Source organism: Leopardus geoffroyi, chromosome B3 (assembly GCF_018350155.1).
Source record: "Leopardus geoffroyi isolate Oge1 chromosome B3, O.geoffroyi_Oge1_pat1.0, whole genome shotgun sequence".
NCBI classification, from domain to species: domain Eukaryota; kingdom Metazoa; phylum Chordata; class Mammalia; order Carnivora; family Felidae; genus Leopardus; species Leopardus geoffroyi.
In genome coordinates, this window is record NC_059337.1 from 2,073,289 (window position 1) to 2,086,049 (window position 12,761).

Sequence of the window (12,761 nt, forward strand, 5' to 3'; positions counted from 1 at the left end):
ATCGGACGCTTAACCGACTGTGCCACCCAGGCGGGGGGGGCAGTTTTTCTACAAGAAAATTAGGTGAACGCTATCAAAACCCTACAAAAATGTACGTGATCTCTGCTTAGCGATTCGGCTTCCAAGAACTGACTCCGAGGAAACGGACAATGAAAACACTAGAGCTGATCATAACACGGAGCACTTACCATAGGGCAGCAATTCTTCTGAGTGCTTTACATGTATTTCTTCATGTACCTGTTGTAATAATCCTATGTAACTCTTTTCTTTTTTTTTTTTTTTAATTTTTTAACGTTTCTTTTTTGAGAGACAGAGCATCAGCGGGGGAGGCGCAGAGAGAGAGAGAGAGACACAGAATCCGAAGCAGGCCCCAGGCTCCGAGCTGTCAGCGCAGAGCCCGACGCGGGGCTCGAACTCGCGAACCGTGCGATCATGACCTGAGACGAAACCAAGAGTCAGAGGCTTAACCCACTGAGCCATCCAGGTGCCCCTGCGACTCTTCCCATAAGAGGGGAAAACAGGAGGGGTGTCTGGGTGGCGCAGTCGGTTGAGCGTCCCAACTTTGGCTCAGGCCATGATCTCGCGGTCCGTGAGTTCGAGCCCCGCGTCAGGCTCTGGGCTGATGGCTCGGAGCCTGGAGCCTGTTTCCGGTTCTGTGTCTCCCTCTCTCTCTGCCCCTCCCCCGTGCATGCTCTGTCTCTCTCTGTCCCAAAAATAAATAAACGTTGGGAAAAAAAAATTTTTTTAAATCATAGGTATCAATGAATGCATAGGAAAATAGCTATAAATATGTAGATAATGGTTATCTCTGAGCAGTGGGATGTCAAGTCAGTTGTATTCTAAAAGGGGTGAGACACATATAAACACACTGGTGCCCCTAAAATATTGATTAATACTGTTCTCTCTACCAGCATATAAGGGAAAAAAGTCTAATTTTGACTGAAATTCTCAGAAGAATTCACTTAATCCGAATTATCCATGGTACTTGGATTTGAGGATCAGATCTGAATCTTCTAAGAGGAGAAGGGACGACTTTTGTCGGTGTCACCTGAAACATCAGCTGTGCTCTGCAGCACGGATACGTCTAGTGAACTCACAGTCTCTGATTCCAAAGAATCGCCTCCCTGGACTGTCTACAAGAAGCTGTAAGAAAAAATGGGGTGCACGCTCTTGCTAAGCAAATAGGCCTCTGGCCTCTGCTTCAGCCCCGGAGCCAGGAGCCGTACGTCATGACCACACGCAGGCCATGCCCCTGCTGTGGGTTTGTGAACGTCCGGGACTTTCACGGCTAAGTAAGAGCTGTGGCCAGCAGGATCTTGGCTCCGTGAAAGGACGCCTTCCTTGCAGAGAATTGCAAATAGGTGTGGGGGAAGAGAGGAACACATCAAGTCCTTGTGCTTAAAGACGTGACAGGGTTGTCCCCAACAGCTACAAATACGCTGTGCTCACGGCCGCACTGTAGCGGATGCTCGGGGGGCAGAGATGCGCTGGTCTGTGGGGGGGTCGGAGAGGCTCCACCTGAAGGCCATAAAGCTAGTCAGTCTGCGGTTACTGACTTATTATGTGCTAGGCACCATGAGAGATATCAAAAATGGTTCGGCAGGACTGGTGTTGGGAACTCAGGGAACCTAGATCTTGGCATTTATCTTTCCTCCCCTACAGAGTTCTGGAAAATGGAAAATAACCCCCAAGATGATTCACCAGTCGGGAAATGGGGTAGAGAATTTACCCGTGAAAGCAATCTTCACCTCTATGCAGGGCTTTCTGGAAACCAGACTGGAGAGAATTCCAGATCTCCCAGCTCTTGGGACCTGAGTGCTCACGTGTGCCTGCCGTGGTATAACCGGCCCTGCACACCGCCTCCCTCCCCTGTTCAGCTTCAGATGAACAGAGAGAGGGCACAGAGGGAGGGAGGAGGCGGTGGCGGGGAGGATGGGGAGGATGTGGGAGTAATGCATGTGATCCTCCCCAGGAGTTCTTAAGGGCTGGGAACAAGATACACCAGGGCGCAAGACGGCATGCTGGGGGGGTGGGGGGGGGGCCTGTCACAACGTGATCCCGCCCCTGATGAACCACAGCCCTAGGGCTGTCACACACTCGTTCATCACCAGTGGGGCTGAGTGAATCAGGGAAAAGGAGGGGGTAGGGGTAAGTTTCCAGATATAAATTCCCGTCCTGTAGAGGAGGATCGAAAAGGAAGATGATACAGAATGGTGTTTGGCTCTGTGTAAGAAAAGACCTCCTGAGTCGGAAGGGGCTCATCTGGGAGCCAAAACAAGACCAAGGGAGAGCTGCTTCAAGGGAAAGATGCATCAGGGCAGAGAACGCCCCTCACTGACCACCAGGTGGCACAGCAGACCAGACACAGCTTGGTTGTCGGTCTTTAAGCCCCGGAGAGCGCCTGACCCTTGGGCATCAAAACCCAGCCTATACCCCTGCAATGGAATGTTATTCAGTCTTCAAAGGGAAGGAAATTCGGACACCTGCTACAATACCCGTGACCCACAAAGACGTTATTCTAGGTGAAATAAGCCAGACACAGAAGGAAAACTAGGGTATGTGTGATTCCACTTACATAAGGAACGCAGAGCAGACAAATCTATAGAGGCAGAAAACGAACAGTGGGTGGCAGGGGCTGGGGGGAGGGACATGAGGCGTGAACAGTGAGTGGAACAGAACTTCCATCTGGGAAGATGAGAGGGATCCATCCGAAGGCGAGCGGGGCAGGCGGTTGCACAACACCGCGAACGTGCATAACGCCACTGAACTGCCGCCAAGTTCACAGAAACGGCTAAACGGAAAGTTTTATGTTGTGAATGTTTGGCTACAAGTGAAAAGAACCCAAAAAACCCAGGGCGCCTGGGTGGCTCAGTCGGTTAAGCCTCCCACTCTTGATTTAGCTCAGGTCGTGATGTCACGGTTGGTGAGTTCGAGCCCCGCGTCGGGCTCTGTGCTGACCGAGGGGAGCCTATTTGGGATTCTCTCTCTCTCGCTCTCTGGCCCTCCCCCACGCGCTCTCTCTCTCAAAAAGAAAAAAATATTAAAAGCAACCCAAACAGAGCGTTCATACTGTCGAAGGTGTCATCCCTGCCCAAAGTCCAGGTGGCCGACACCCCTTCTAGAATAGGCGAGGAAGGAGAGAAAGCACGTCTCCCCAGTCCTGCCTGGTCCGATCCCAATCAGCTCCACCTCGCCTCCCCAAACCCTCAGGCAGCTCTCTACTCGCATGTTGCTCATCCATGTATTTATTAAATGCCCACGAAGTGTCGGCCTTGAGCCAGGCACTGAGAACATGTTCTCCAGGGGCCGTGCTATTTTCCACCCGGCCCCAGCTTCCCCTTGAGGGCTCCACTCACCTTCCCCCAGCCAACCCTTCAGCCCGTGTATTGGCAGCTTTCTTCTCTGACCCAATTTCCATTTGAGTGGAAAATGCTTTGCATAGTGCCTTTGGTTCATTATTATATTTCAAGAGAGGATTCGAAGGGATGATGAGCGGAGGTGTTTTTTTTTTTGTTTTTTTTTTTTGTTTTTTAATATTTATTTACGTTGGGAGAGTGCAAGCCGGGCAGAGAGAAGGGGACAGAGACTCCGAAGCGGGCTCTGCGCTGACAGCAGCGAGCCCAATGTGGGCCTCAAACTCACAAACTGCGAGATCATGACCTGAACCGAAGTCGGGGTCCCCCGGGCGCCCCAATGAGTGGAGTTTTCTCAAGAGAAAGTCCTTACTCCGGTGACTCCGAGGGGCACATACAGCCCGCCTTCTACCAATCAAGTTAGGCTACAATAGGCTACAGCACCGGGCTTGACACGGGTGTCTGTCCTGCTCATGTCCCCGCCTAATTGCAACTGAACGTCGGTGAGCAGCAGTATCCCTGGTACTTTCTGTCCTCTGTGCTGTCACCACTCCGATGACGACTCCCTTGTGTCACTTTGTTGCCCTCTCTGGGCTCTGCTCCTCCGAAGGAAGAGCCCTTCTGTTACTTACTATGTAACTTTCGTGCCCGGCATGGGTCCTGGCACGTGCTGGGTGTCCAGTGTTCGTGGAGTGAATGAATGATGGCAGAGGGTAAGGTGACCCAAAAGGCAGGCGCAGATAGTATGGGGAAGGGTCAGTGTAGGAGCTGCCGTACCTGAAAAATGAAGCAGGAAGGCCAAGAAGATAATCCGATCTGCTTTTAAAGCTAAAGCAAATATGGCGGGACATTCCATGTGTAAGAGAGCTCGCGGAGGAGGCAGAAGGCTTCCAGCAAAACCAAGAGAGTGCATACGTAGAAGGAAAACATCACCCCGAAGAGCCAAGGAGCTTTGGGAGAAAAATCCCGATCCTAGAGCAAGTTTCATGAATAAACCAGGAATGGCGGGAAGGGTTTGACTTCTAGTAAGTTTCCGGAGCTACGGAAGAACAGGGTACTTTCCTGGATTGCCAGGGAAAGAGCTCGATTCGTCCAACTGGTTTTGGCTCAGAGAAAGGCAAAAGGGATTTTAACCCTATAGATTTGCCCCGTGTTTAGAAAATCACCAGTTTCGTTGGCCTTGGTTTGCAAAACAAGTGGGTCCGGCTAGATTTTAGAAGATATCTAAGGACACTTTGTGTTATAAGTAGGGTGACTATACCCATTCAGGTTCGTATCCGTTGTTCCTGGTTAATTTTTAAAGTAATGTATTTCACAATTCACTCTCAGAGAAGCCTCAGTTTGGATAAGTTGCAAGGTCATCTTAGTTACAAGTAACCTTAACTGGCTGGCTGGAAAAAAAAAAAAAAAAAAAAAAAGGTGACCCCGAGGTCCCAGGAAGGGACAGAGGAACAAACATTTCCGTTGGCGGACACACCCAGCTTGCGAGGGGCTGGGCATCTGGGGGGCCTTTGGCTGGGAGGGAGCCCAGGTGCCTGAACCGCTTCCTGACCAGCCAGGTCTGGGTAAGATGAAAACAGGTTGGGGGTGGGCTCCTCGCCCGGCCACTGGCTGTCCTCCTGTCCTTAGGGAGGCTCTTGAGCCATCAGACCATCGGTTGCTTATCTGTAAAACGGGACGGCAACGTTCCCCCCGAAAGGCTGTTCGTCTTCCTTCACAGGGGCCACTACGACCCCATCACGGAGCGGAAGGCGTCCTCGTTAGGAGAGGGTCCAGCCGCTACTGCTGGCGAGCCAGGCCCTCCGGCAGTCAGTGCACGCCATCTGATCTCGAGACGAGACCACGGGCACTTGGGGGGAGAGCTCGCACTGGGTCACACAACTCCTACACGGCCCGAGAGAGAGTGCCCGCAGGACGTCCGGCGCAAAGACCGCGATCCAACCACACAGCCAACCCCCCCCCCCCACCCCCACCCCGGCTCCTCTCCGACTCCCCGGCCCGCGCCCTCGGCGCCCCGGGGAGGAGGGGCACGCACAACAAAGGGCAGGGCGACGTCTGGCCCAGCCGGCCCGGGTCCCGCGGAGCGCGCAGCCAGGCCCCCGGCGCGTCTCCAGGGGACGCCCTCCTCCCTGCGGCGCACAAACAGTCCCCTTCGAGACTCGCCCACTCGGCGGGCGGGAAGCGTGCAGCCCCGGGGCCGGCCCAGGGCGCCCGTCAGGCCGCCGGCGGCCGCGCCCCGCGTCCCCGCCCGGGCCGTGCGCCCGGACGACCCACCCCCGCCCCCCACCCCCGCGGGACCCCCGGCCCGCCCCCCACCCCCACCCCCGCGGGATCCCCGGCCCCGCGCCCGCGGCGGGCGCGCTGGGCGGCGGCGTCCCCCCGCAGCCACCCAGCTTCCCGGGGGAGGAGCAGCGCATCGCGCGAGCATCCGGGAGCGGCGGAGGGGGCGGGAGGAAGGGCGAGAGGAGGAAGCGGGATTTAAACGAAAGGCGGTGACGCCACACAAAAGATTTCTATAGGCTCCGGGGAGGTGACGGCCGGGCGGCGGCGGCGGCGGCGGCGAGCCCGGGGGCGAGGCGCGGACGCGGAGGGGAGCAAGGCTCGGGCGGCCCCGGCAGGGCGGCGGCGCTCGCACGGCCCGCGCGGGCACGGGAGGCGGCCCCCGCCCTTTTCCTTTCGGTTTCTCCCGGCTCGCTCGGAAGTTGGCGGCTGACGGAAATGGCAGGAGCCGGGGCCCGGGCGGGCGGCCGCGGCGCCGCGGGGACCTTCTGAGTTGGCGCGGCCGCCGGGGAGACGCGCGCCGGGCGTCCGATGCGCAGGGCCCGGGGGCTCGGGAGAGCGCAGCCGCCGCGGGCCCCAGGCGACCAGGCGACCGGGATGGACTCGCGCCCGCGGCCGGCGGCCGGCCTCGGGGCGCGCGGTCGGGGAGGGCGTGCCGCCTCGGCGCCGGGCCGCGCGCTGTGAGCCGGCGAGGCGGGAAGGGGCGGCCGCGGCGGCCGGCGCGCCCGGGCGTGGCGGGCGGGCGAGCGCGCGAGCGGGGCGGCCGCTGTGCGCAATCAGTGCAGGCTCCCGCCCGACTCTGACTCCAGCTCCGGCCACACCCTCGGCCCTGCCGCCGCCGCCGCCGCCGCCGCCGCCGCCGCCGCGTCCCGAGACCGGGCGGCGGGAGATGCGCGCCCCACCGTGCCGGCCCCGGCCGCCGTCGCGGGCAAGTGCCGCCCGGCGGGGTCGGGGCGCCTGAAGCCCACGTGCGCCGCCGAGCCCGAGGAGGCTGACAGCAGAGCCCGCCCGAGCCGCCGCCCGCGCTCCTCCCCGAGGAAGAGATTTTGATTTCAAAGAAAGGAAGGAAGGAAGGAAGGACACCTCCCAGCTCCCCCCCCCCCCTCCCGCCCTCCCGCTCCGGCGGCCGGGCCGGGCCATGCCCAGGAAGGCGGCGGCAGCGGCGGCCCAGCAGAAGGGACTTTCCTGGCAGCCCGGCGACGAGGAGCGCGCTCCGTGAGTCTGGCCGTGCCCCGGTTCATGGTTCCCGCAAGCCCTCCAGGAGGCCGAACGCCGCAGCCCCTCCCCGCGCCCCGGAGAGCCTCCTGCGTCCTCTGGCCCTCGGGCCCGCCCCGCGCCGCCCGGGCCCCGGCCGCCGCAGCCCAGCGCCTTCCGCCCGGCGCGGTGGATGGCATGATGGTGCGGGGAAGGCACCGCGGTCCTGGCCAGCCGAGTCGCGACGGCCGCGGGGGCGGCGGCAGTGGCAGCGGCGGCGGTAGCGGGCTCCCCAGCGGCATGCCAGTGCCCCCCGGGCGCGATGGCTAGCGGCAGCGCCGGGAAGCCCGCTGGCGAGGCCGCTTCTCCGGCTCCTGCGAGCGCCGTCGGGGGGGCCTGCTCGCAGCCGCGGAAGAGGCTGGTGTCCGTCTGCGACCACTGCAAGGGCAAGATGCAGCTGGTGGCCGACCTGCTGCTGCTGTCGAGCGAGGCGCGGCCCGTGCTCTTCGAGGGCCCCGCCTCCTCCTGCGCCGGCGCCGCCGAGTCCTTCGAGCAGTGCCGGGACACGATCATCGCGCGCACCAAGGGGCTCTCCATCCTCACCCACGACGTGCAGAGCCAGCTCAACATGGGCCGCTTCGGGGAGGCGGGGGACAGCCTGGTGGAGCTGGGCGACCTGGTGGTGTCGCTGACCGAGTGCTCCGCCCACGCGGCCTACCTGGCGGCCGTGGCCACGCCGGGCGCGCAGCCCGCGCAGCCGGGCCTGGTGGACCGCTACCGCGTGACGCGCTGCCGCCACGAGGTGGAGCAGGGCTGCGCCGTGCTGCGCGCCACCCCGCTGGCCGACATGACGCCGCAGCTGCTGCTGGAGGTGTCCCAGGGCCTGTCGCGCAACCTCAAGTTCCTGACGGACGCGTGCGCCCTGGCCAGCGACAAGTCCCGGGACCGCTTCTCCCGCGAGCAGTTCAAGCTGGGCGTCAAGTGCATGAGCACCAGCGCGTCGGCGCTGCTGGCCTGCGTGCGCGAGGTGAAGGCGGCGCCCAGCGAGCTGGCCCGCAGCCGCTGCGCGCTCTTCAGCGGGCCGCTGGTGCAGGCCGTGAGCGCCCTGGTGGGCTTCGCCACCGAGCCGCAGTTCCTGGGTCGCGCGGCGGCCGTGAGCGCCGAGGGCAAGGCGGTGCAGACCGCCATCCTGGGCGGCGCCATGAGCGTGGTGTCGGCCTGCGTGCTCCTGACCCAGTGCCTCAGGGATCTGGCGCAGCACCCCGACGGGGGCGCCAAGATGTCGGACCACAGGGAGAGGCTGAGGAACTCGGCCTGCGCCGTGTCTGAAGGCTGCACCCTGCTATCTCAGGCTTTACGGGAGAGGTCTTCGCCCAGGACTTTACCGCCAGTGAATTCCAATTCTGTGAATTAGCACCCCCGCCCCGCGCCCCTTCGCCCTCCCCCCCCCCCCCCCCCCCCCCCCACTAGAGGAAGATACTCACTCTCCGCCCCTCTCCATTTATACCAAAGAAATCCCAGGGGAAGCCCCTCCCCCACGGCAGACGCTCGGAAAGAACCTTCCAGAGAGCTGGGGGCCCCTCCTGCCGCAGCGCCCACCTGCGCGCACGCAGCAGGGACCGCGAGGTGGCGCGCCCGCACCCGCCCCCGGCTCCTGTTCCGGAGCTCCGCCCCTCAATTTTCTAACCAATCGGGCAGGAAGGAGGTCATGGGTTCGTTTCTTTTTTGGCCCTTTTTTTTTTTTTTTCCGTTTTGTTTTGATTTTTCCTAATTAAAAGAAAGGTTACCTCAGTTTCACTCCTTAGACATGGATGTAGCTATCTTTTTTTTTTTTGTATGCTGTTATTTTTTTAAGCAAATCGTGTTGGATTAGGCGTATACTTGGTGTGGAAAGAGTATGACATTGCCATGTGATTTGCAAATGGGGGGGAAAGCTACTGTGAGTGTGTGTTTTATTTTTTAATTTACACTATAGAGTGATTTCCCCCCTCCTTCCCCCCTCCCCCAATGTCAAGTTTTTACCGTGCATGTACTGGAGTATTTATTTCATCTATTAAAATGTTATGTTTCTCAGATGGCCTTTGGCACTTACTGTTGATGTTCGATCGCTGTGACGTTGCACTCTGCACGCGCTCTCTGGAAGGGCGCCCCGGAGCCTGTGCTTCGGGAGCAGTGCCTCCGGTCCTCAGCCCTGTCTCCTTTTTCCTGGAGAGTCACCGCTTTGAGCAACCTGGAATTCAAGAAGAGAGCACGGTGTGACACTGTCGATGTAAAGCACGTGTCACGGGCGTGGGTGCGGGGGCTGGGCTGTCGGTGGGGTTTTATCTTGCCTCTGGTTTCTCCTGGAACGTACGTAAGTCAGCCCCCTTTGTCTCCCACCCCTTTGTGCCCCGATGAACACTGGTTCAGGCTGACCCTGGTCTGAGGGGTATTCTGCCCGTCTCTTTCAGATTAAGGGTCTCCCTAATCCTGCGTGGTACCCCACCCTCCTCGGGTCGGAGGGTCAGTGCAGTGCAGCTGTCGAAGTAGACCGAGTTCTTTCCAGGAGAGCGTGGAGCCTCGTTTACGTAGGCGGGTCTATTCGGACAAGATCCGGTGATGTCAGGAGAAAGTATAGAGGAATCTGGACTGTAATAGAGGGAGAGGTGTTGGGGGGGGGGGGGGGAGCGTGGAGAACTTTCTAGAGCCGCAGCATAGTTGCAGGCCAAGGGCTGATTTTGGTGACCTTGTCTCAAGATCTGCCCTTGTTGATTCTGCGTTGGAAGAATCTCCGTCAGTTGAAGTTTGGAGTTATTTTGAGGTGGTTTGTCCTCTCTGCAGACACGCTAAAAAAACATTGGGGAGGGAGGGGTGTTACAGTTTTGCTGAACCTAGTTAAGTTTTGGACATTCCCCCACGGAAAGTGTAACATGTTTATTTGCAGCGCCTGTCCTGGAGAGCCACGCGGAGGAGAAGTCATACATGCTTTAAATTTGCTCCGTTTACACTTTTCTTGGGATTTGTTGTGCCTAAACCTTTGTAGTTCCCGCGGATCTGAGAAGAAAGACTTTCTCACCGTAATATGTTAGAAAGTCCTTTCAATGATTGTTTTACTTGAATAGCTGTGTTTGTTACTGGAACATCATGCTCGGCGTGTAAACCCGTGTTGGATAAGACGAGGATCGTGCAACTGCTCTGAATCCGATGTTTGGAAAAGTCTTAAAATGGTAGTACACGTACACGTTTCTTAAAAAACCGTCAAGGGAGCTCTTGGCTTTCTCCTGGGTCCTGGTAGATTTAGACGTTTAAAGTGTGTAAAAAATGAAAATGACCTTGAGAATGTTTTTTCCTGTCCCCCTGCCCTTCTTTAAGTCTGGGTCAGCCAGGTTCCGGAAGTATCTGCGGGGAGGAATCTTAACCCGTGTGCCAACGACCATCCTGCTTGCGTATAGGAATGGCTACTTTTATTTATGTACAGAAGTTATTGTAGAGTCTCTAATTATCTGCTTCCCTTAGCCTATGCAGGTCACAGGGAGCAAACTGAAAAGAACAAGGTAAAACAAAACTAGGGCCAGGAACCCGTTAAGTTCGGTGTTTGATTCAGACAAAGATAATCGCCAGTTGTTGCTTGGGCTCATTCCGTACAGAAGCAATTTTCAGGACACCGCGTGCCAAAAAAACCCTCGCTTTCTCTATCTACTTGGATGAAGTTAACTAGCCTGCCAGCAAATCAATTTTAAAGCTGCTTTTTGTCATAGCCACCTGGTGGTGTCCCTTTACATTTCTGTATATGAAAGGTGTCCTGTAATATTCAAAATCTCTGTCCTCTGAAGTGGTTAAAAGTTTCGCTGGTGTCTTAACGTCCTCCCTTCCCCTCCTTCTGTCTCTAAGGTAAGTTTGGGATTTTTCTTCCAGCAGGTGGCTCGAAATGAATTCTTGTGTTTTGTTCAGCAGGTTCTCGGGAAACCAGAACAAGGAACACAGTGCATCTCTGTGTCTGTGCTGCTTCTGTGGGCGAGGGCCGCTTGTCATCTCAGCTTCCAGTGCACCAGCTTGCTGAACTTGTTTTGAAAATAGCCCTGATTTTTAAAAAAGGAACATCTCAGACCTAGTTCATTGGGTTTAACGAGGTCAGCAGAGATCACTGGTGTTCCAGGACTAGAATCAGAGTGGCCTGGTTTTGTTTTGTTTTGTTTTAATTAAGCCACATTAGAGTTCACTTAAGACCTCATCCTTGGGCTGTTTTGACATCCAAGGGCACGTTTTCTTACCCAGGATTAATGGGGCCATCCTGACCGGGGATGTTGAAAACCTTCCTTTGGATCTTCGGGAGAGAAGGAAATCATTATGCCTAAAGTCTTAGAACAAAAGCCATTATTTATGACAGTCAAGGCAAATAAGTGGGACAAAAGGCTTTCAAACACAAGACTTAACCCCCAAAAAAAGCTGTCTTTCCTTGGCTGGTTTAAGCATGGCCTCGTCCTGTTATTCATTCCGGGTCGATGTGAGGAACTAGAGAAATTGTGTGTGTGGTGTGTGTGTTCTCCCCAACTTCAGTTTCTTTCCTCCCACCCCCCCTTTCTCCTCATTTAGGGGAGATGTTTCTCAGGAAGATCTAAAGACTATGATTACGGAAGCATCGGTGACATCCGATTGGTTATCCCATGAACGCTTTTTTTTTTTTTTAAAGCTGGCATCTAGGGATCTAGAACACCGAACAGTTTGAAACAGCTAATTTTAACAGAAACACCTGTTTTTCGGAAGGTTGGTGGCTATGGTAACGTGCAGATCAGGCAGAGGATTTGAAGAGCGCCAGCCGCAGCCCCTTCTGTGCAGAGCTCGGAGTTAGGGAGTTAATCCGCAACGCCGCCCCCCCCCCCCCACCTTCGTCCTGCGGGGCTGCATCTTGGGTCCGGCACCATCTCTGGGTTTCCGAGGGGGACGCAGATATTTGTGTGCTCTCCCAGCAAATTCTTGTCTCGATGAAAGATTTCGTTTTTGCCCGAGCATGCGTGAAATGAATTGACCTGTCTTACCCGAGTAGGGTCCTTCTTTTTGGGGTCCTCCGGCCCGGTGAGCTGTGTGTGCGTTTCCGCTTTAGCGGGAGAAGGCTCAGAGGCCGACCGTCTGGAGAGTGTCTGGGAAAAGTGATACTAGTGTCTGTGATTGGGATGGATGTCGTTTACAGGTCCCCGTTTACGGGTCACGGGCTGTCATGCCTGGGACAACGTGTAACTGGCTTTCAAAGTGCAAGTGTATATAGGCGAGCAGGAAAATGTTTCTGGAAGTGAAAGTTAGAACAGGCATTCGTTCGGCAAATACTTGTTGGGGGCGAGCGGTGCGTGCCGGGCCCGGTGCTGGGCGCTGGGGTGCGGCTGTATGGGAGACGTGGTGCCTCCCCCTTGCATAGACTCTGTGCTGCGGGCCATGTCTGGGGACCCCGGCAGTGGCCTTATCAGCACCTTTCTGCACCCTCCCTCCGTCCCGATCGATCGGAAACCCTGGGGGTGGAGCGTCTGAATTTTGTCCAGCGAGATGATTCTGATGCACACGCAGCCTGGACAACCACCGGTCTGCAGACCCTGCTGGTGTCTTTTTGTTCCCAGCCAGACTCCGTGAGACTGGAGTGCTTCTGTATCAGGAGGGAGCTGCATTTCTGCAAGTTTCTTGTTTGCTCAGGTGTTTTTTCTTTTTTTTCCCCCTCCTGGATATTTTGAGCCCGATTCTTCCGATAGAGAAGATAATTTAGTCCAAATTTAGTTCCAAACTGGCAGGGTTTTCTTTTGCTGTGTGTGTCGGGGCGTGTTTACGAGGACAGAGTTCTTCCCTTCCTCCGACCCCCCTTGGAGAGGAGCTGAAGTCTAGAATAGTAAACTGGCAAATCAGCTTTCTGGGTTTTTGCATGTTGCCGACTCTCGCCCTAGAAAACTAGAGCCTGGCAACCCTTGAGCTCTT

The 12,761-nt window shown here is 56.8% G+C and overlaps 1 protein-coding gene across 1 annotated transcript; it reads left to right on the top strand.

The window, feature by feature from the left end:
• Nucleotides 1-6,659: 6,659 nt before the first annotated feature.
• TLNRD1 (talin rod domain containing 1) lies at nucleotides 6,660-8,900 on the top strand. The gene has a single exon (XM_045448557.1). It carries the CDS (start codon nucleotides 7,150-7,152, stop codon nucleotides 8,239-8,241), a length of 1,092 nt encoding a protein of 363 aa, XP_045304513.1. The 5' UTR covers nucleotides 6,660-7,149; the 3' UTR covers nucleotides 8,242-8,900.
• The last annotated feature ends 3,861 nt before the right edge of the window (nucleotides 8,901-12,761 follow it).

What these genes read in the sequence shown, in the direction of transcription:
- TLNRD1 (XM_045448557.1), top strand. Translation starts at nt 7,150, where the DNA reads ATGGCTAGCGGCAGCGCCGGGAAGCCCGCTGGCGAGGCCGCTTCTCCG.